This window comes from Girardinichthys multiradiatus, chromosome 11 (genome assembly GCF_021462225.1).
Source record: "Girardinichthys multiradiatus isolate DD_20200921_A chromosome 11, DD_fGirMul_XY1, whole genome shotgun sequence".
NCBI lineage: Eukaryota > Metazoa > Chordata > Actinopteri > Cyprinodontiformes > Goodeidae > Girardinichthys > Girardinichthys multiradiatus.
Window position 1 is genome coordinate 22,635,715 of NC_061804.1, and position 22,801 is coordinate 22,658,515.

At 39.2% G+C, this 22,801-nt stretch overlaps 1 protein-coding gene across 1 annotated transcript in view; it reads right to left on the reverse strand.

Moving 5' to 3' along the window:
* The window catches only part of dchs1b (dachsous cadherin-related 1b), a 129,442-nt gene that overhangs the window by 104,001 nt on the left and 2,640 nt on the right, over positions 1–22,801 (reverse strand). The window contains exons 2-4 of the mRNA XM_047378787.1: positions 7,057–7,896; positions 6,773–6,970; positions 5,668–6,441 (exon numbers count right to left, since the gene is read on the reverse strand). Coding sequence (XP_047234743.1) covers positions 5,668–6,441; positions 6,773–6,970; positions 7,057–7,878 — 1,794 coding nt within the window. The 5' untranslated portion in view covers positions 7,879–7,896. The remainder of the gene's footprint in view (positions 1–5,667; positions 6,442–6,772; positions 6,971–7,056; positions 7,897–22,801) is intronic.

Here is a 22,801-nt window from a genome sequence, read left to right on the forward strand (position 1 = left end):
AAAGATCTGAACTGCTGCTGTGGGGTTCTACAGCAGCATAAACGAGCAAAACTCCCTCTCTCAGATGTGCTCCCAAATGAGCACATCTGCGTGTCTGTCTGAGTGATTGAGTGCTGTTTAACAGGCCTGACCTGAAAACCACATGCTGAACATCACAGGGGAGACGCATCACCTGCTGAAAGTGATATCCTGGCTTCAGGAGTGTACACAAGCACACACAGACAGCTGCATGACGGATAGCCATGCACCTGCACATATGTTTGCATGAGAGCTGTTCACAATGATTCTGTACACTTAACTACCCATCATCACTTTTGATTTTACTTTTATGTTTATTGTATTAGACATAATTTGCAGTTTTCTTTCATTACACTTTCATTTAGCATGCAACTCGTAAAGTAAAGTCTGATGGTGGTACATTTGCTTCTCAAATAGGGTCTGTGAGATTGGCGGAGTTTTCCCTGCAGCAATGGTATGTGAACATTAGCATGACAAAAGTGTACACTCAGTAACAAAAGGGAATGTGTTAAATTTAGAAGATGAATGCATACGGAAAGGTAACCGGTAACAGGAGGAAAGTAATCTTAAAAACTCCAAACAATGAGTCAGTTAAATAGCGTGCCAAAAGATAAACAACATTTAGCCACTTACATATGCAAATGGGGTGCACGATAAAATCTGTGTTTAGATACATTATGATGTAGACATGGGAGATCCTTAAGCAATTTACAAATGTCAAAACTAGATGAATGGCAATTAATTACCTTTTGGTAAGTGATAACATACTTTTCAGCACCACAAAAGGCATGTGTAAGAACATCACCCAGACAGTTTATGGTATATACAGGGGTTGGATAATGAAACTGAAACACCTGGTTTTAGACCACAATAATTTATTAGTATGGTGTAGGGCCTCCTTTTGCGGCCTATACAGCGTCAATTCGTCTAGGGAATTACATATACAAGTCCTGCACAGTGGTCAGAGGGATTTTAAGCCATTCTTCTTGCAGGATAGTGGTCAGGTCACTACGTGATACTGGTGGAGGAAAACGTTTCCTGACTCGCACCTCCAAAACACCCCAAAGTGGCTCAATAATATTTAGATCTGGTGACTGTGCAGGCCATGGGAGATGTTCAACTTCACTTTCATGTTCATCAAACCAATCTTTCACCAGTCTTGCAGTGTGTATTGGTGCATTGTCATTCTGATACACGGCACCACCTTCAGGATACAATGTTTGAACCATTGGATGCACATGGTCCTCAAGAATGGTTCGGTAGTCCTTGGCAGTGACGCGCCCATCTAGCACAAGTATTGGGCCAAGGGAATGCCATGATATGGCAGCCCAAACCATCACTGATCCACCTCCATGCTTCACTTTGGACATGCAACAATCTGGGTGGTACGCTTCTTTGGGGCTTCTCCACACCGTAACTCTCTCGGATGTGGGGAAAACAGTAAAGGTGGACTCATCAGAGAACAATACACGTTTCACATTGTCCACAGCCCAAGATTTGCGCTCCTTGCACCATTGAAACCAATGTTTGGCATTGGCATGAGTGACCAAAGGTTTGGCTATAGCAGCCCAGCCGTGTATATTGACCCTGTGGAGCTCCAGATAGACAGTTCTGGTGGAAACAGGAGAGTTGAGGTGCACATTTAATTCTGCTGTGATTTGGGCAGCCGTGGTTTTATGTTTTTTGGATACAATCCGGTTAACACCCGAACATCCCTTTCAGACAGCTTCCTCTTGCATCCACAGTAAATCCTGTTGGATGTGGTTCGTCTGTCTTGGTGGTATGCTGACATTACCCTGGATACCGTGGCTCTTGAGACATCACAAAGACTTGCTGTCTTGGTCACAGATGCACAAGCAAGACGTGCATCAACAATTTGTCCTCTTTTGAACTCTGGTATGTCACCCATAATGTTGTGTGCATTTCAATATTTTGAGCAAAACTGTGCTCTTACCCTGCTAATTGAACCTTCACACTCTGCTCTTACTGGTGCAATGTGCAATCAATGAAGACTGGCTACCAGGCTGGTCCAATTTAGCCATGAAACCTCCCACACTAAAATGACAGGTGTTTCAGTTTCATTGTCCAACCCCTGTACATAACAGAGTCATGACTAGATGGCTAAGCAACAAATACAAGTGGTACAAATTACAAAGCAAGAGTGCTAAGGAATGTAAAATATTTTTTCCCATTGTCTTTAAATGTTGAGAACCCTGGCTTTTTGTTGTATGATGTGCTTTTTGGAGCCAAGATAGAACATCCCATCCAAAGATGTTTCACTGACACTTTGATTCTGACGCTCTAGAGCGAAACCAAAAACAAAGTCGTACAATTACTGACGAAAGTAGGTAGGATAGCTGCAACGTGTGATGCATGGAGACCCACTGCAACGGAATTGTTCTTCACCATATCTACACATTTTATCACTGATGAGCAGAGAAAGTCACAAGTCATTCTTCACAAGTTCTAGTCAAGGGGCTGGTCCAAATAAAATCTTCTTATAAAATGTATTTCATCCAGTTTGCCTTTACCACTGTATGGATGTAAGTTAGGAATTTACCCTAATATAACACAAGCACATTAAACAATTATCACTTCCAAAACAACTAATTCAACATGCTACTTCAAATTATTTTGAAAATTGATTAAATGTAATAGCTGCCCCATTAGAAAGAACAACAATAGATAATTCCTATAAACCATTACCATCCTATGATACACAAATACTAGCAAATGAATCAACCATGGGACAGTATGTGCATGCAATGTGACGTTTAGAGCTGCAGTCTGTTGCTCAAAAACCATGAATTGTCTTCGCTTCTGATTACATAAGATAACTATGAGACCCGAGTCCAATATATCCAGTCCAAGTCAAGTGTGAAGTCTTTAAAGCACAAGATTAACTCAAGTCCTCAGTCTTTATAGCATTAGTCTAAACTCAAATCTGAAGTCTTTTGCTTTTGCAACGTAAGTACAGTAACTCGAGTTGGACTCACCATCTCTGCCAATCAGTGGCAGCTATAAGTCTTGCGTCCTACAAAAAGACAGACTAATAAACAGACTAGTAAATGAGACTCCTAAGGGTGCAAATATTAATGAGATATAAAGTAATGTGGCAGAAGCACTGAAGATCCCTAACAAGTATTTGGTTTCAGTAACTGATGAAGTGAGGTCATGGAGTCATTATTTACTTAATAAGAGCAGTGATTTATGTTAGTAACGAATGTGAGGAGCTCCATAAGCATTTTTCTGTTCATTTGTTTTGGTAGTTCAATATAAGTTAAAGTCCACAAACTGGTTTTAATGACAGCTGTGATTTCAAAAATGCAGTAGTTGCACAAGGGGAAGGTGGGGGGCTACATCATGATCCTTTTTTATCGCATTTCAGCCCTCTGAATCATAACTGAATTGAATCATGAATTGCCTAAAGATTCCCATACCCACATCTAAATTCAATGAACTTACTGAAAATGCTGCTTTTCATTCCCATCTACAAATTCTCATCGTTCTCATGCCCTTTAACACCTCAGGTTATGGAAGTGGCTATGATGGATATGTATGCCATACACACTAACAGGCTCTATAACCTCTCATCACTGGGAAATACTTGAAGGAAGTAAAGGAAGAGGAAAGCAAGGAAACCAAAAAATAAATAACCCCTTTGTGTCGTGGCTGCATAAACAGTCCAGCACATTAAAGATTACTGGAGTGGCCAGTCTGATAAGACACTTCCTACACACAGAGTGGAAGTGTGTGTGCCTGAGCAAAGAGTGCGAAAAAATACTAATGAAATGTACTGAGAAGGACATGAAGAAAGAGTAACAGTAATGGAGCAAAAAAAGGAAGAAAAACCAGAGGGAAACCTGGAAACCAACCCATAATCAAAACAAGAGAAACATACTCCATATTTTATTCTGATAACACATTTCCTTGCTTAGACATTAAACATTGGCTGGCTCTGCCTGTTTAATACAACTGTCCAAACTCCTGACCAAGGCAGCCAAGCCAGCATGATAATTTCAAAATCCAAATACTGATTTCTATCTTCTATAAACATTGGTACAATTCTGAGAACAGTCCACATTTGTCTCGACTCTCAGGAACATGACAAAAGCTCACAACAGGATTGCCTATTTCAAATAACATCCCACAAAAAAAGTAAAGTAAGGTGACCCAGATCTTCAATTTGTCTTTAACTAACAAAGTAGGATATTGAATGCTCCACATCTGCAAAATTAAGAATAATACAGTACAATTCTGGAAAAAATAGATTTAGGGGTGTTATTCTGGCTGTAACATTATGGGGAAGCATGTGCGTCTTGTCTAAGCAGCCAAATATTCCACTGACTGAGAAAAGAACATTAGCATCAACTGCCATTATGCTGCAAATCACAACCCTTGCGGAGAGACTTTTGCTCAGAGACTCTTGGCCTGGTCACAACAAAAAAAAAAAAAAGAAAAACGTGCTGGAATGAACAAATCAAATCTTAGTCACTCACTGCAGCCTACTGGAAAAACCACCCATGATGTCTGGCATGGGATTACGGCGGCACCCAATGCCAGAATCTCTTCCGGCTAAGATTAGAAAAGGGAGGGATAGATGGTTGCAACTGTTGCAACAGCTAGATTGGGGGTCTACAGGGTTCCTTTGAGGGGGAACACAACAACACAATTTGTGTCAAATATACCAATTTACACAGATTTTTAGACATGCCTAGCAAATACTTGTGAAATGAACAGGAAAGAATGTAAAATACAACTATTTTACCACTTCTAGTTCAAATAGTTTGATAAGTAGCCCAGAGCATTTTCTTCAGATTGCACTGCACTTTGATTATACCAGCAGGGCTTCTTTAAATGTGTTGTTAATGAGAAATATCCCCTATTCTTAACTTCCCTCCTTTTCTTCTCAGATGGGTAAAACCAACCAGTACAAACAGTTGGTCTAAACAGTTCATGATGCCACGTTAAGACCTCGCTGGAAGACAAACAGCCTGCCATTCACTTTTATCTGTCAGCAAAGGTTTTCCTAATATACATGAGCTGCTGGAATCCTGATAAGAGCAAGGCAAGAAAAGCTCCAGCAATATAATGCACAGATACTCAGGGTTCACCCTACACAGCTGGATTGGATACCATGGTTACCTGACGGGGTTAGAGAAAGGACAAACCAGAACTGAGTAAATCTGCTAGTAGTAGTTTCAGGAATTCAGGTAAGGTCTCCCTCCCATGTCTTTTCTAATGTCTTTTCTCATTGCTTTTATAAATCTTTTCCTCCTGAAATAGACCATGAATGAATAATTTAGACCTTAAACGTGGAGCATCCTCTTAAACGACCTTTGAACCAGACCTTTGTGATCGTCTCTTACTGCATACACAAGTCTGAGTTCCAGACAGCTTTAAATTTATGACTTTTGAGTAGGGAGTAAATGTCAAGAAGATGGTGTGAGAGAAAGGACCGACTGAACAAAAGGATAAGAGCACAAGGGAGAGATTCATGCTAGGGATTTGGTTATGTAAATACGACAATGGTGTTTTGGTAAGAGTAAACCCCCAGAATGAAAAACCGCCAGGAAGACAGAATAAAAAAACATAGCAAAGGCGCCCAAAGGAACAAAAGTAAGCTTCCCTGGTTCTTGCTTTTCTTACCTCTAAGAAGCAGGTCCCAGCTGGTGTGTTCTCTTTGATCGAAGCATTGTAGAAACTCTTGGAAAACACTGGCGTGTTATCATTAACATCCTGTAGCACAATATCTACCTTCACTGTGGAAGACAGAGGCGGCCGACCACCATCCATTGCAACAACAGTTACACTGGGAGCTGGCTCTGATTCAAAGTCAAGAGCTGTCGCCGTGGTGATTATCCCCGTAATTGGATCGATTGAAAACCAATCAGAGCGAGAGTTTTTACCCTTGAGCAGGCTGTACCGCACATCCCCATTGGGGCCTTGGTCCTTGTCCCTGGCCGTTACCTGAAGAACAAAGGATCCTGGATAGACCACCTCAGGAATGGTTTGTCTGTAGGCCTGCTGGTCAAATAGAGGAGGGTTGTCATTGACATCTGTCACCTGGATGGTGAAAGAGGACTCTGCTCTGAGAGGAGGTGTACCTGAGTCTGTGGCCATCACCCTAAGATCATAGGAATCCCGCTCCTCCCTGTCCAAGAGCTGGTCCACGTATATCAGGTAAATTATGCTGTCTTTGGTTGTAAGAGCAAATTTCCCATCACCCCCCTCCAAGGAGACGTTGACGTTAGCATACTCTCCATAGTCTGGGTCAGTGACAGAAATCCGAGCTACATACTGGCCTGTTTGGGCTCCTTCTGAGATTCTCGGAGAGCCGTCCTCACTGAGGAAGATGATGGTCATGGTAGGTTGGTTGTCATTGAAGTCACGGACATGAATTGTCACAAATGTATTGGTTACCTGGGAAGAGGTGATAATACTATGAAAGTCTTTTTCTTGATTGTTTCTCTTATCATAAAACCAATAAACATTAAACAGTAAACAATACATTGCTTAACTTTTCTACTACCATAGTTTTTGCCACAAAATTTCCTAATAAATCAGCAAAACATGGCATCTTTTTATCAACATTTACACTTAAAATGTATGAAGACAAAACAATTTTCTAATGTCGCCAACAATCGTGCACTTTTTACCTAAAATAAGAAAACAATGTGTCACGATATGTAGTTTTTATTGCTAATCATTTTCCATTGTTGCTAATGCTCAATGTAAGCTGTAATGCAATTACCTCAGGCTGGCTAGCATTATCTTTGGCCTGCACCACCAGCTCATGGACTCTCTTCAGCTCAAAGTCCAGTGGTTTATTGAGAGTGATGACACCTGACTTTAGATCAATGACGAAGTATCGGTCAGGATCGCTCTGGCGGCGGTTGATTTCATAAAGGACCAGACCATTATCACCTTCATCATCATCCGTTGCAAACACCTGCAAAAACAAAGGATTTCAAACATTAAAGCATAGGTGAACTTAGTTTGAGCCCCTACTAAGATACTAAGAAGATTTGAGCTAACCTGTAAAATGCTACTCCCTTGTGGGAGACTTTCAGAGATGATTGTATGGTATCTGCTCTGATTGAAGACCGGTGCATGGTCATTGATGTCTGTCACTGTTATTTCTACAGCCATAGATCCTATCCTTCTTGGCGAGCCTCCATCAAAGGCCTCTATCACCAGGGTGTATGATGAGCGCTTCTCTCTGTCCAGTAGCCCGTTGACCACCAAGTCTAGATAAAGAATCTTGTTAGCACCCCTCTTGGTTTCAAGTCTAAATGTCTGGCCAACATTGCCCTCTCGAATTGTATAGCCTTGAGTAGTCAGCTGATCCTTGTCAGCATCAGTTGCGGGATCCAGGGAAAACCTCGTCCCCACTGCCGTGTGCTCAGGGATCTTCAGAACAGTTTTCTTTTTGGGGAACACAGGTGCATGATCATTTACATCATTAACGGTGATTGACACCTGAATAGTGGTGCCAGTCATTGTCACTGCAATGAAGCTGTAGTGGTCTCTCTCTTCCCGGTCCAGGCGGCGTGCAGTAGTAATGATGCCAGTGGTCTCATCAATGTGGAGGTCACTGCCGACGCCCGTGCCCTCGTGGTCTGAGATGAAGTAAAGAGTCGCAGTTTCGCCTGGCGGTAACCCGGCGCTGATGTCACCAACGATGGTCCCCGCTGGCTGGCCTTCATCCAGCTGGAGTTCTAGTGCTCCATAAACAACTGCTGACTGAACCAGGACGAAGAAAATATAAAAAAGGAGCTTCTGTTGGCAGATGCTTGAAAGCAGACAGGGTCTGCCGACCAAAGTCCTACATCTGGACCCTTTACTTGTTATTGGCATGGCTGGCTTCTGTTATACCTGGAAGGAAAAAAAAGAGGAAAGAAAACATATCTTTTTAATAAATGTTTTGCATGTGAATTTATTTTTATCCCTTTAGAAAACATCTTGAGAATTTGCTATGCTCTTTCAGCACAGAATGAAATCAAAACTTTCCATATTTCAAAGTTGAGCATGCCTTCTAAATCCTCGCATGACAGCCTGCTAACACTTTTACAATCCGGAACCAATATTAAAGATGTTGCCTGGTGAATTTTAGCTTATTTCCACATGAAAAGAACATATATAATGTTTGGAAAGAACTCTTCAGCAGGATCGCTAAGGTTTTGAAAAAGCATGAAAATGGAAATCTAACTCTGTCCAGGATCCACACAAGCTTCAACCAAATTTAGAACAGAGCCATAGAGTATATTTATCTTGAGGATGGCGATTTTTCTTGCTGGGTGAGAACATGGTAAAGTATTTACTACATGACACAATGATATCCAGAGAAATATTTAAGATGTAAATGAGTTAATTTCCCAGGCATTCCATTCAAAACAGAAATGTTGGCCTGTAGTAGCTTCAGTAATTGGAGAAAAGCAGCCATTTAATATACAAAAATAACCATTTAAGCATTGCATTTATGTTAACCAGTCTCTAAAACATGAGTAAACCCATAAAAATAACATCCTACTTGTCTAATGAGAATATATCTCATTAGTCAAAATCTTGTATCAGAAACTTCATGTAAAAATTTGCTTGTGGTTTTTGAGGTGTGCCAGAAACTTGGACATGTCTGTTTGGTACACCGACAGAACGTACATTACAATGCTTCAAAAAGGCTATCTAAAACTCACCTGACACTGCTTCACAACAGCAAATTAAAGCCACCTTCTGGAACTACCACCAACTGAAAACAAACACCAATAACTTTTTTGCAAATGGGGGCTGACCCGATTTTGACACACATACAGTGCTTTCGCACACTATCATAAAATTAAGAAAAAATACTTGCATAAGTGTTCTGGAAAGTCTACACAAGTTTAAAGTAGCCTTCATTAGATGGATACATAGTATTACCTCTTGATGAGGTCTACAAATATTTAGATTACTTTCTAAATGATGTTTACATATGCTAAGCCTGTATTTATAGACCGAGATTTATCAAGAATGAAACTCCTCAAAACATCCTGCAACAAGGAGATCCATCAAGCTGTCAAATAAATTCTTCATAAAAACTTTGTGATCACAAAAAGGGTGCAGCTTTAAACATCTTCTACATTGATCTGAACATCAATGCTCTTTGAGAAGTGAAGGAGTCCTGCTTCTATGGGTGAATATTTCACAAAAAATCTGAATGGTCCATGTAGGGAAACAGCAGTAGCCGACTAAAATGGAAGTTATAAGTGGCGGGTGTTGGCCCACGTTGGCCAGCCATATTCACCCCAGATAATCACTCCCAAAGCGTGTGTATAATCCAGACAGTTAACTGTAGGAATGTCTTGCAGCTTTAAAGCAAACGCCAGGCTGGTACCAGCTGGAGTATTTGCTCATACATTATTCTGAAATAGCTACACAAATCATTTTTTAGCACATATTTGCTGCTATCCAACATTATGCACAACTTTAGAATGTTTGTTTCAAATTAATTGTTATAGATAGGCTGAGTTATAAGTTGAGGTGCACAGAAAAATCAGCTGGTGACCAAAACCGACTGATTTTACAGCCTGAACAATTTTAACCAGTGGTCGACTGGTGAGTCTCTTTTAAGTCAAGCTTAAGATAAGGTGTACCTGGATAGAATGGGCTGTATTATGCAGCACTACCACGTAATTTATAAACCCTCAAAGAAGAAAAAGGTTTTAAAGCCATTTAATAATAGTTCCTTAAACACAAATGAGAATCAACTAAAACCAATATTGGCAGGTCAAAGGATGGCCAAAATGCTGACTGGAAATGAGCCACAAAATGATCTATGCACTGTTTTCTCTAACAGTTCAAATCATCTGTGACAGAAGTGACAAATGGTGGAATATTTTCTTTTCTTTCAGTTAAACATAGCTCACTGCTTCACTGCTAGTTGTTATTCAGCTTACAGGGATCCTAAAAGATTGCTTTCAATAGAAAAAGAGCAAAAAATAATACAAAACAAAATTTTATATTTAATGAATTCTACTCATATCTTCTACTTGACCACTCTTCCTCCCTGACCTCCCGCAGTAGTTTATGAGGCCTCTGTGGAGGAAAGATTAATAAAGGTTATAGCTCCACTGGGACAGAGAGAGGGACACTGATACGGCTCCCCTCCAATGCGGTCACTGACCTCTACATCTGGCCCAGACGGCTGCTCTGGACATTTGTTGCACTCTTACACAGGGAAGGAGGGCACAGCCCAGACTGTGCACGTCATGCAATGCCTATACACGCTTGCTTGCTCTCTGTGTGCAAAGGCGATGGCGACGGCATGTGTGTGTGTGTAGGGATTCGTGTGTCCTAAACAAGAGTGGGAAGAAAAAGACAAGTCGAAAGAAGATCTGCAAGAGACAATTAGGGGTGTGTTGATGAAGTCTTTCAAGTCCGCCGCTGAGAGGGGAAACTCCGAGTCAGAGTTCAAGCCTTATGAGACCCAACTCTGATGAAATTAACCCACAGTACTGAACAATCATGCATCCACTGAGTGGGAGGAAAAGGTAAAGAAAAGAACAAAGAAAAGAAGTGAAAAAACTGGATGTAGCTCAAAACAGAAAGAAGAGTGATTACAGTTTGCTTTGGCCTAACAGCCTTATTGTGTTTAGGGATGACAGAGCTGTGCAAGGCAATCCTTTTGTTAGAAAACACAAAGTTTAAAAGGGTATTTTACAAAATGTGTGTGCACATACTTTTTTACATCCTCCATTTCTCCCTCGTTGCTTCATATGAATGTCAGTAAACGGTTATTTTTGACGAACATATCACATGTCTGCAATTTGTCACTGTCAATGAGCAGTCGGCCCATGACATCATCGCCCCTTTGACATGTGCTGTAATACACTTGTGTTTACTCTAGAAAACACGATCTGATGAGAAACAGAGAGAACAAAGGCTCGAAGTTCATTCTGGCTTAAACAGTGGAGTAAAGGTTTAGCACTTGATTTACTCCCTCTAGTGGCACTAATGCAACCTCTAAAAGTTTATTTTAGTTATTTAAACTATGGTGTGGAGAATGACATGTTGTCTAAGTTTAAACCTGAATTTCTGGTGCATTAGGATTTTGTGTGGCCACAACATCTGCATGCTAATCCATGTGCGACCCCCTCAGTAGGTCCAACCTCTGAGGGCTCCATGCAGTCTCAGCCACATTATATCTGGCACTGCTCCTCCATAATCTGCCTCCGCCGCCGTGTGCAACCCTCAAAGCCTTAAATACATCCTCCACTCTAAAGTACTGTTACTAAATATTAGCAAACCATACTATTTTCACTATGCAACCATCTAAAAACACTAATGTTTCTGCTGATGAATCTCAGTGGCAAGGAACAGCTTCATCTTCCTTTTACCCTGAAATGTTCACTCCACCTCCTTTTTTCTCCACCCATCCCCTCTAATTGATTTAGCAGATTTCGTTGGGCATGCCACAGCTACCCCGCAGCCAAGTTAAACAGGACCCAAAGTCACAAAGATGGCCTCTCCAGACCAGATCCTTCTTTGCCCTGTTGCTTTGGCTTTGATGGTACAGCACACAGTTTTATTTAGTTAGTTCCACCATTGCTGAGAAGTCTGGCTCCACCTCTAAATATTTCAAAGCTAGTCATTCAGTTCTTTAGGGGCTTTTGTGTAAACCAGAATACACAATGACCAAACATGGAAATATAATAAAGTCAGGCAAACAGAAAAATGAAGAAAAAAAAATGTTTTCCAAACCTCATAAACAGAAATCTGATCTTATTAAAGTATTCACACTGCTTGAGCGTTTTAATATTTTGTTACATTGCAACCAGAAAGTCTTTTCACAGAGATTTTACATACATAAACAAATGATAACATAATTGTGAAGTGGAATTTGTATACAATAAAAATCTGAAAAATGTGACGTTCATGTGTAATCTGCGTCCCTGGGTCAATACTTTCAGGAATTTTCGTTGGAATCACATAAGCAAATCTTATGCTAGCTTTGCTCATTTAGAGAATTGTTTGTTTTATAATTTTTCTTTGCAAAATAGCTAAAGCTCAGCCAGACTAAAGAAAGAAAAGCAACATTTAAAGTCTTGGCAAACACTTCTTCAATTGGATTTATTTCTGAACTCTGTGTTAGTTCCACCCATCTTTCTCTTCAACTCTGACCAATTTCCCTGCACCTGCTGAAGATAATAGGCCCCATAGCATGATTCCTCCACCACCCTGTTTCCCCATGCAAAAATTGCATTTAGGGTGTTGTGCAAAGCTTGTTCCACACATATGGTGTTCAAAATGTAAACCTAAAAATAAAATAAAAAGGTTGTTGGACTAAAGGGGACAAAGCTTATCAATTTTTTATTTGTAAAACACTTTGGAAATCATGTATCCTCTTCCTTCGGCTTCACAATTTTGTGCTACTTTGTGTTGGCAATCACATAAAATTCCTAAAAATACATCAACGTTTGTGGTTGTAATGTGAAAAATGTTCAATGAGTATGAATGCTTTTGCAAAGCACTGTAGATGTTAAGACATCAAAACCTTACAATGCAGTCAAAGTACAGTTTTAAAAAGCTTTGAGGTTCCAATTTTAGTGTCACAATAATCCGTCGCTTGACAAGGACAACTGAATGACTGAGGATCTGTGAGTCTATGATGAATCGTGCTGCAGACTCCAGAGTACTCAAAAAAAGCTAAATGGATAAAAGGGATGGAAGAATGATTCTGCTGGAGTGTGGTACATGGTGGAGTGCTTTGCATCTCAGTTTTCATGCTGTTTGGGTTGTGTGTGTACTTAAGGGGTCGACAACTATGACCCCTATCACCCCATCACCCCTTCAGTGGCCTTTTCCTGGATATCTGGATATAGACATCTCATTTCTAACCCCAGCTGTCACTCTCTGTGTGTGTGTGTTGTGTGTACATTTCACTCAATGTACATAAACACACACATTTCCTCTAATTACATTTCTACACTAAAGCCAGGTATCAGTTTCAATTTGTTTGCACAATTGGCTTAATTAAAACAGAATCAACCTCAATTTCATCATTCTACCGCACCAGACCACCGCCTGGACAGATAGACACTGGCCGAAATATACATGCATGTTATGTACAAAACAGAATCAATGTTTTTGCAAGAGTGAGTATATAGACATGTCATACAACTCGTATACTATAGGCAGGGGAAGTACCTCAGCTGGGACCACAAAGTATCTCGGTCGAGGAGACTGGCGGAGTCTAAGCAGGTCTGTATGAATTCATCACTGCTTTCTGGGTAGTTCCTCCTTATAGCTCAAGGGGTTCATTTAGCTAAGAATGATCATCAATTTTATTAAACATTTACTATTACTATTTTGCAATGCTACAAAACAGTATTTGTCCAAAGCCAACTGACCCTATGTGAAAATATAATTGCATCTCATGTAAAATCATGAATTAGCTGTGATTACCTACATTTTTTTGTTTATTTTTGCCATCCACAGCTTTGTCTGACTACTGTCTGACCTTTAGAATAAAGAAATCACTGAAACAGAATATGTCTGTCAACATGAAGTAGGCTGAAATATCCCAAGAAGCAACACATCATACCTAGACTAAACAAAATCAAAAACAGATAGGAAACATTTATTGACATCTATCAGTCTAGCAAGGGCTACAAAGCCATTTCCAAGGCTTTGGGAGTCCAGTTGATCTACACATTGAGCATACACATGGAAAAGTAATGAACCATTAAAGTAGTGGCTAGCCTACCAAATGTACTTGCATCAAGCAAGGTCACAAAACAATCAAGAACAACATCTAAAGCTCTGTAGTCCTCGCTTGCCTCAGTTAAGGACAGTGTTCATGAATCGACAATAAGAGACTACTACTGATCTAAAAGAATTCAAAAGCCTTTTCTAAATTTATGAAGAAAAAAAAACATCTTCAGGATCTACAAAATTTTGGGAAAAACTTTCTGTGGCTGACAAGAAAAAAAGTGGAACTTTTAATAAGGTGTACCCCCCTTTATAAAACTAACACAGCATTTCAGGAAATAGACCATCAAATCGACAGTAAAACAAGGTGGTGGTAGGTTGATGGCTAGGTGCTGCTTTGCTTCTTCAGGACTCTGATGCCTTGATTTACAGTAATTAATAGACCACACATGGTGTTTTGAAGGAGAATTTCAGCTGATGACCATGAGCTGAAGTAGAAGGGTTTTGCAGCAGGATGATGACCAAATGCAGACCAATAACTCCACATCTGGATAGCTAAAAAAAGAGTTTGGAGTGACCTACTCAAAGTCTAGATGTTAGATCAATTAAGATGCTGCGGCATGACCTTTAACAAACTGTTCCAACTCAAATTGGTTTCATACTGTAACCTAGGTTTATCTCGAAGGGTTAATGTTATGGCAAAAATATAAAGTTAATCTCTCTGTTTTTATAATCAGTCTTATCTAATCCTTTCTAATTCTCTTGGGATACTACCTAGGAAAGGTGACTGCAGATGTCTGAGACGTCACCACAAAGCTGTTGTGATGCCTCTTATTTATCCTCACAGAGACTGTCAAGGAGGAATCCAGATACACACAGTAGCAAAATACACCAAGGTCCCTGCAACAAAATGGCCAGAACAAAAAACAGAATCGTTTAGTAAAAACATAAGGAGATGAATATCAGTGGTTAGGTCTAACAGTGGTTAGGTCTAGGTTTTTCATCGTTTCACCATCGATACTGCAATGTGCACATATGTAAGGCTACACTGCAAAACACTTCAGGTAAAATGAAGCAGATTATCCTCAGAACTGTCATCCTGAACCTTTTATTTCTGCTTGTTCCAGAAGGTCACTAATCTATAATAGTTTTCGGTCTTACAGAACAAGGCTTTCTCAATTTTAAACTCAATTTTTTTTTTCTTTACAAAATACAAAACATCTGTTCCAGATGACAGGCTTGCATGCTCCTTCAATGCGCAGAAAAATGAGCAAGCAGGGTTACGGGTAAATATAGCTAAAAACACGAGGTATGGTATCGAAAACACAGCTGCTTCCAGAAGTGAATCAGTTTATGGATAGCAGTGCCTTTCTTTAGATTTGACTCATTTATCATATGCCAAAAGAAATTTTAAAAATGATCTTAGTTTTAAAGGCCATATCTATCAAGTCCCCACCTTTTTTATGGAATTCAGGATGTTAATCTCTTCATATAAACAACAAAAACACAGACAAATAAAGAAAATTGCTTTATCCCCAGGGATAACAAGCAGTAATAACAATCATTAAAAAAAAAAGACAGGACTTCGTCTGCAGTGTTGCCTTATTCCTTAATTTCTTTCTTTCTACTTTCTCTGTTCCACATTAAATTGGGGTGTAGAAAATCTTGCATTAAGAGATCTAACGGGATTAAAGCCCTACAATATTTCTTGTCAAGGTGAAGCACTATCTAGTTCCTGTCAGCCTGTTATTTTATTTGGTGAAAAAAGTCTGAACTTGCACTGAATTATTCTAGACCAGGGCTCTTCAAAGCCAGCCCTTGAAAGCATCTGTCCTGAAACTTTTGATGCATTTTTTTCAGATGTACACAGTGGTAGAAGGCTTGTAGAAATGTAGAATAAACAGCCAGTGAATTTAGTAGGCATCCTTTATAAAGGTGCTTATTGTGCAGAATACGATCCCTTTTTGACATTCTACTCTTTATAGAATATCACTGAGAGTTCAACAAGCTAATATTTGCTGATAAATTAGCAAGATATTTACTCCTGTAGCAAACCTGCCGTCTGCTGCTTACCAGACATGCCGCTCTACCCTTTGAGCAAGCAAACTGTATTTTCAAAGAAGCCATAACAACATCAATAAGTGGCACTTCTTTACTTTCCATGGCTGTCCAAGCTGACTTTCTCACTTTCTGTCTTGCAAACAAGATAAATGTGTAGGAGTGACCAACAGTATGCTGTAACAGGTATGTGTGCCTAGCATTGAGTGACTATTCTCCAATAAGCCTGGGAAAACTCACTTTACAAATGTCTGTTGTCCCATTAAAAACACATGAACAGTAAGTAGTTTTTGTGGTTTTAAAACTCTAAATTTACTAAGCTTTGGTACACCTTGATACAGGTAACCCATCCATGTAAACTGAAAATATTGTTACACCCATACAACTAAATAATCCAGTTTCTTTAGAAAAAAACATGAAGTATTTCCAAAAATCTTGTCCATATCATAGTTTGGAAATTACTGTGCATTTTTAGAAAATAACCCTTCCTTTTAAACTGTTTTTCCACAGTAGCAACCACAGAAACAAGAAGTTGTTAAACTTTTTCCTCCTGAGGGCACACAAATGCCGGCTTGCACACACACACACATAAATAAGGCTCTTATGAACCATCCGTGAAGCCGCAGCGAAAGTGAAAACACAGCTGGAGGTGCTTCACCCACCTCTTAACCTTCAAGGCCAAACTGCCAAGTCATTACTGCAATGCACTAGAGTGAGGGCTGCTTGAAGAATATGTGTGATGGTTGTATATTTTGTTTTTATAAAACTATATTCAGTATTATCCATGTGATGACAATAACATTTACAATCCAGAAGGTAGCCTGTGTTAAAGAAAGGATGCCATCAAGGTGAACAAGCAGCTGCTTTCCACCGTCACTCACCGCCCCTCCCCACCCGAGCTAACTTAATGTCCCACAAGGGCAAAGCTGTTGAGTGGAACCATGTCCATGACTATGTCAAACATTACTGCACCGCTGCTGAAGCTGAGATAAATGTCCCTACAGGGTGTCAAGCAAATGACTTCTCTCGCCATCATTTCAATTTGAATTGTATCCTTAGGAAAGGATCAACTCTGTCCTTAAGCGGACGAAAACATAACCTTGACTGGAAGCAATTAAACATTGTGGAAGACATTACAATCAACTTCCTCAAGAGTCAGCTTGCTTCAGCTCAACATTACTCTGTATGGTTATATTAGTACTATGGTATTTGTTGTAATTACTGTTTGTTTAAGAGTGTCTACCATTTAAACCCACAAATACTTATATGCCTCACCCAATCCTTCACCTAATCATGATTTTTGGCTTAAAATAGCTGTTTCCTTCACTGGACAGGAATTTTGTCAGAGATGTGAAACGTTCCATGCGGCTAAAGCCATAAAGTTGCTTCCTCCACATTTGATGAGCAAATTACAACGCATAAACACGGTACTCCATCTGAATCATTAATTATCGAGCTAAAAGAGGAAAAGGTCAAAGACAAAACACGCAGCTGATAGCCACAACAGGATCAGGAGGGAAACAGTAGATCCAATTTCGTAACTCCACCACACGCAACCGAGCAAACCTTTCTTAATCTGCTTCTGCTTTCCATCTCATGAAATAATCAGTGACACAGTGAAACAGCAAGCCAGCCACATTCAGATCAGATCATGTTATTGTTTCTGAAAAAGCATAAATAATAATCAAAGAGATAAGTTTTGTTGAGGAGTTTGCCAGCTGGCTAATTGTTGGGAGTAAAAAGAGGTGAGTATTGTCATGAGAAAAGTCCTAAAAGCTTTATTTCTGGTTCTTCTTCTTCTTTGCGAGTGACAGTTCTGGGAAATCTATCAAGAACTCCAATTACTTAACACTGGGTCAAAAAATGAGACAGTTACTTGGCTTACTAGATATTAAATTCTCCATCAACTCCTTAGTTAGTGGCACGCTGGCAGCTGTTCTCCAAGAAAATGCCTTTGTATCATATTACTTTCTTTCAGTTCTTGTGGCGAGTCTGGGGGTGAGCCTGTCTTTCTTTGTTTTATACATCAGTTAATAATGACAAAATAAAAACTAATGATGAAAAGACACACAGATGGGGTTGACACTTTTAAAGAATTATTCATTTTAGCTTGCTGCCAAACGTTATCTAGACACAAAAACTTTTCAAACTTCTCTTTGTTTTGTTTTTCACAATTGACACACAACCAGTATCTGAATACCCTAACGAATAAAAAATCGGTCTTACCTGAACAACACAGCTCACAGCTGTGTGTTTGATGCCATTGGAAGCTCAGATCATCTCACTAACTTCATTAAAAACACATGAGATGCTTCACAGAGAGGCTCTACCCTCTTCCCTCTGAGCCGAGTCACTGTTTTTTATCTATCCAGTAACCAGATGCGAAGCAGCAACACATTTCATTCATCTTTGTTCTGACAGAGAGCCACTTTCACATCCATCTTTTCCATGCAAGTCTTGGCATAAATACATAGTTTCATTCATATAAGTGTGAAGTTAAGTGGCCACAAGACTGTGCTGATCGTGCGCTCAGTGGGTCAATGAAAAGATCTAAGCAGGAATCTCATGGTAACTGAAGGAATAGACACACAGGTAAGGGTACTGATAAGATAATGAATAAACAGAAGATTAATCCACAGTGATAAAGCCCTGACCATAATAGGAAAGAAAAGGTAACTTACATTTGTTTCTAGGAGCTGTACTGATAGCTAAATCCAATTTAAATTATATTTTCATAGAAATGAAACAAAGTTTTCATGAACCACTAGCAGTATTTTAAAGAATCATAGTTGACTAATTCAGGCCACACTTTTCATGCTTGTCTCAATCTAAGATGACCTCATAAGACAAAAAATAAAAATCTGAAAAGAAATGCTCCCTTTGAGTTTTTAATGGTTAGAATAAACATTTAAAAACCTCAAACTGTGCTTTAATATGGCCCTGTTTTGTGTAAACCTGTCCAATTTAGGTTTGAAGTCAAACTATTTTGAAGTAGAAATTATCACATGTAGTTGAGATGCTCTGAAAACTGTGACGTAGTCCTCTACTTTGGCACCAATAGGAAGCCACAAACCAAATGCCAACTTCAGCGTTGTTAGCCAGATGCAGTAGTTTCAAGCTTCCAGTATACCTTCAACATAGGCAACAAACGTTTGACTTTTGTACCTTCTCTCAAGGCACACAGAATTAAGTGTATTTCCTGTTGTAACTAATGGATGTCACTGCAAATCTGCCGGTTTTAAAGATTGGTAACAGAAGAAGAACCTATGGCAGAAGTGCTTTCATAATTCTAACCACAAAGTTTGGCCTCAAAAGTGTTACTTTTTAACAGACGTAGAGTTATTGGCCACATTTTGCAATAATTATTATGTGTTTATGATAAATGGACTGAATTTATATAGTGTTTCTTAAGTGCTGTCCTCTAGATCCACATCAGAATCAGGTTAATTGGCGAGGATTGTGAGCACAAACATCGAATTTGACTTATGTTTCTGCTCACAGCATACAGACAAGTTTAAAAGAAACAGCATGTACATGTATGTGTATGTTCAGCCATTTTTAAAATATAAAGAAAAAAAAAAAGGCAGGTTGTGATAGTGCAAATATGCTTATTTTGTTTCACGGGAGTAGCTGACTACTCAGCCAGTAAGGTGTTCATTGTGTTTATCAGAGAGCCTAAAGGAAAAAACTGTTCCTGTGGCTCCTGCTTTTTACAAATAGCGCTGTTTAGCGCTGATTTAAAAGTAGAAGTCTATTGTCCAGGATGTGTGGGGTCAGCACAGATCTTAGCTGCCCTTTACCTGGCTGTAGACCTGTACAAGTCCTGGATGGAGGAAATGTCAGTCTGGTGATCCTCTTTACAGAACGAATTGTTTGTTGCAGTCTGGACCTGTACATCTCAACACATACATTGATACACAGATCGGTAGGTAAATGCCCAGGGACACATTGGTATGTCACAAAGGGAATCTAGAATCAAACCCAACATTCAGATTATGAGACAACTACTCTACCCACTGTGTTTATATACAGTCATGCATAGCTTACTAAAAACAAACTGTTCTGTTTTTTTTTTTTATATTGCCAATAACAAGACACCTGGCTTTTTAAAGCAGATTTTCTTCATCCCCTGATTCTGTCTACTGTGGGATACCACATGGGTTCATTTTCGGACCATTTGTATAGGCTCCCACCTGTAAACATTTTCAAAATGTACAAGATTTTATTTCAATTAAAAGAGATGCTGTAGAGTCCCTACAGCCTCTTTATTTGCATTAGAGACACAACGTCAAGCATGGCGAATAACTTCCGCAAACTAAATAGTGACAAAACTGAAGTTTATTCTAGGCCTTTTTCGTTTAAATAGCAGCCTTACTCTGCATGGGTCTGAACAGTCGTCTTTGTCTTTGATTGGTTCACTGTATGTCATATTTCCCATTCAGCACATCTTTGGGTTTAAAGGATCCCTTCTGCCTTGACAAAGAGTGTGAGTAATGAACAGCATCAGAACTGGGCTTCAGAACAGACAAAAACTGGACGGTGCCGTCTGTGGGCTCCAGCTCCACTCTGTGGAGATCCAACAGGAGAGTCCACTAATTTCCTTTGCCTGGCTGGCTAAGTCGTCCTGTAATATCTTCTCCAGAGTCATGGAGAAAAAAAGCCTCAAACACCATATGAAAGAGTCTATAGAAAAAGTAGGATGTTTCACCTCGTAACTGAAATTTTACTCTGAAGTACGACAAACACAATAATATAAGTGTTAACTGTGAAAGAAATCAATGATTTTATTTAATTTAATTATTACAATAATAGCTAGGTGGGGGCTAACAACAGACCCCCAGGGGCAAAAGTTATAAATTGGTATATAACAAAGCGGATCCCTTATCAGCAGCAATCTCATTTTAAAACTCTACTAGTAAAGCTATTAATACCTGTCTGGCCTTGTTGTGGGTAGATGATTCAAACACTAAGTGATTTTCCAGAAAACTAAACATCTTAGGGCATGTTTCTTTTCTCACACAATGCTCTAAATCCACTAAACACTGGTTCAGGGTCCACATGTTGCATGATGAATTAGAATGGCATCAAAATCCCCCACAGTATATAGAGTCTTTCCCTTGTGTTATGTCTAAAGTGGTGGGTGAGAGGTAAATAAAAAAAAACACCAAGACAGTCTGCAGGCATCAACACCAAGCAGTCGGTGAGAGATGGAGGGTAAATATTTCCACTGGCTACTTGGGGAGCCAAGGAGTAGGGGAAACAATCTCTCTTCTTTTGCTGTTTATGTTTATGTTTGCTTTCTGTTGGCTGTCATCTGCTAGATGTTTACCACTGTAGAGATATCATGTTTGTGATATACTGTTTAATAATATACTACATAAGATGCTAATATTTAGTTTTCCTTTATTTAAACTGTGATACAGTTGCATTAGTAGCACTTCATCCAGTGATATGTGTTCAGAAAGGTTCACAGTTAGGAATACAATGGTGAGGTAATGTAAGGGTTGTGGTTATTGTGCAGGCGTATGTGTGATTGAGAAAGAAGGAGGGAAGTCTCTGAGTCACTTTCAGATATTTGTATACAGATTGTTATCCCCCAAGTGTAAACCTAAAGCCACAAAAAACACTGCTCTGAAGAGCAATTAAAGAGATGTTCCAAGGCTGCGGGATTCTGCTGAGAAAATGCTTTCTGTTTTTCCTCCATACCTCCCTTTGTTACCCTTATTGGCAACACGTCATGGTGGTGAGCTTAGGCACAGAGAAATCAGCCGGTGACAGAAATTTTAAAGTCAGAGAAAGCACAGAGATGTAAGAAACTATATAAAAGAAAAGTGTTTGCTATGACATATCGAGACATATCTGCAGTTGATTCCAGCTGTGACAGAGTGGGCGAGAGAAAAAGACTTTCAATACATGACAGGAAGACTGGATGGTATACAGCTTTGTTGCTCTACTTTATGCTTTTAAACATTCCACTTCTGTCTGTCATGCAGCTTTTTTGGATCTGGAAATGTTGGCACCCTTTTGGATATCTTAGCATTAAGATAAGGATCTACATCGCATGCCTGTGCAATTTTTCAAGTTCATAATTTAGTTTTAAAAGATGTGACATGGGTTGACTTACACACAGGTGAACCTTGTCAACATGTTTACTAACTTTTCTTTTAAGAGACTAGCAATGATTCTAGTGACTTTTGTGGCATTGCTAGAATCATTTGGAGACTTGTGAAAACACGTATCTTTCTTACTAAGAATACAATTTTAAATAAAACTATAAATATAATCATTGTTTTACTGTAACTTGCACCAGGTTCCAAGGTAGACCATAGGAGTAAAAGGAAATAAAAAAGATATCAGAGAAAATTTCATGTTTTATGGAGGTTTACTGCTTTTCAAGTGCATTGACCAATGTAAACATGAATATAATTTTGTCCATAGCTGGACACAGCTAACAACAGTTTAAGATGTTATCTCTGTATGACCTTTCACAGCAGGAAGGTAAGAAAAATATTTTCATTGCTGTTATTCTTAAAATCAGAGACATCTATCTAAATAGTGTTGCAAAAAAAAAAATGGACACTGCTCACAAAATTCTAATTGATGCATGTCTAGAGTTTACACAAGAGCCACGTGACAGTTTCATGGGTATAATTTTAAACATAGCTTCCTGTAAATTGTGTTTTGTAGGAAGACGCTTTGTCTTAGTCACAACATAAAATGATAAAAACACTTCAGAAAAATACATCTTTTTCTTTTATGTGGGTTTTGTGGTGACCTTAACTGTATACAGTACCAGTGAAATTTTAGTGTCAAAGTGGGTGGCACATTTGCAATCTGCAATGTGTATTCTCATTCTGAGTAAACTCCCAAGGCAGCTTGAGAATGGCAAGAGAACTTCAGCCAAACATGAACAAAAGCACAAACATTAAAAAAGAAAAAAAAAAAAAAATCGTTGGAATGCCTGTATTGCAATTCATCTTCATGGAACAATGTTTGCCTGTATACATCACCACGATTCAGGTAAAAATGCATAATT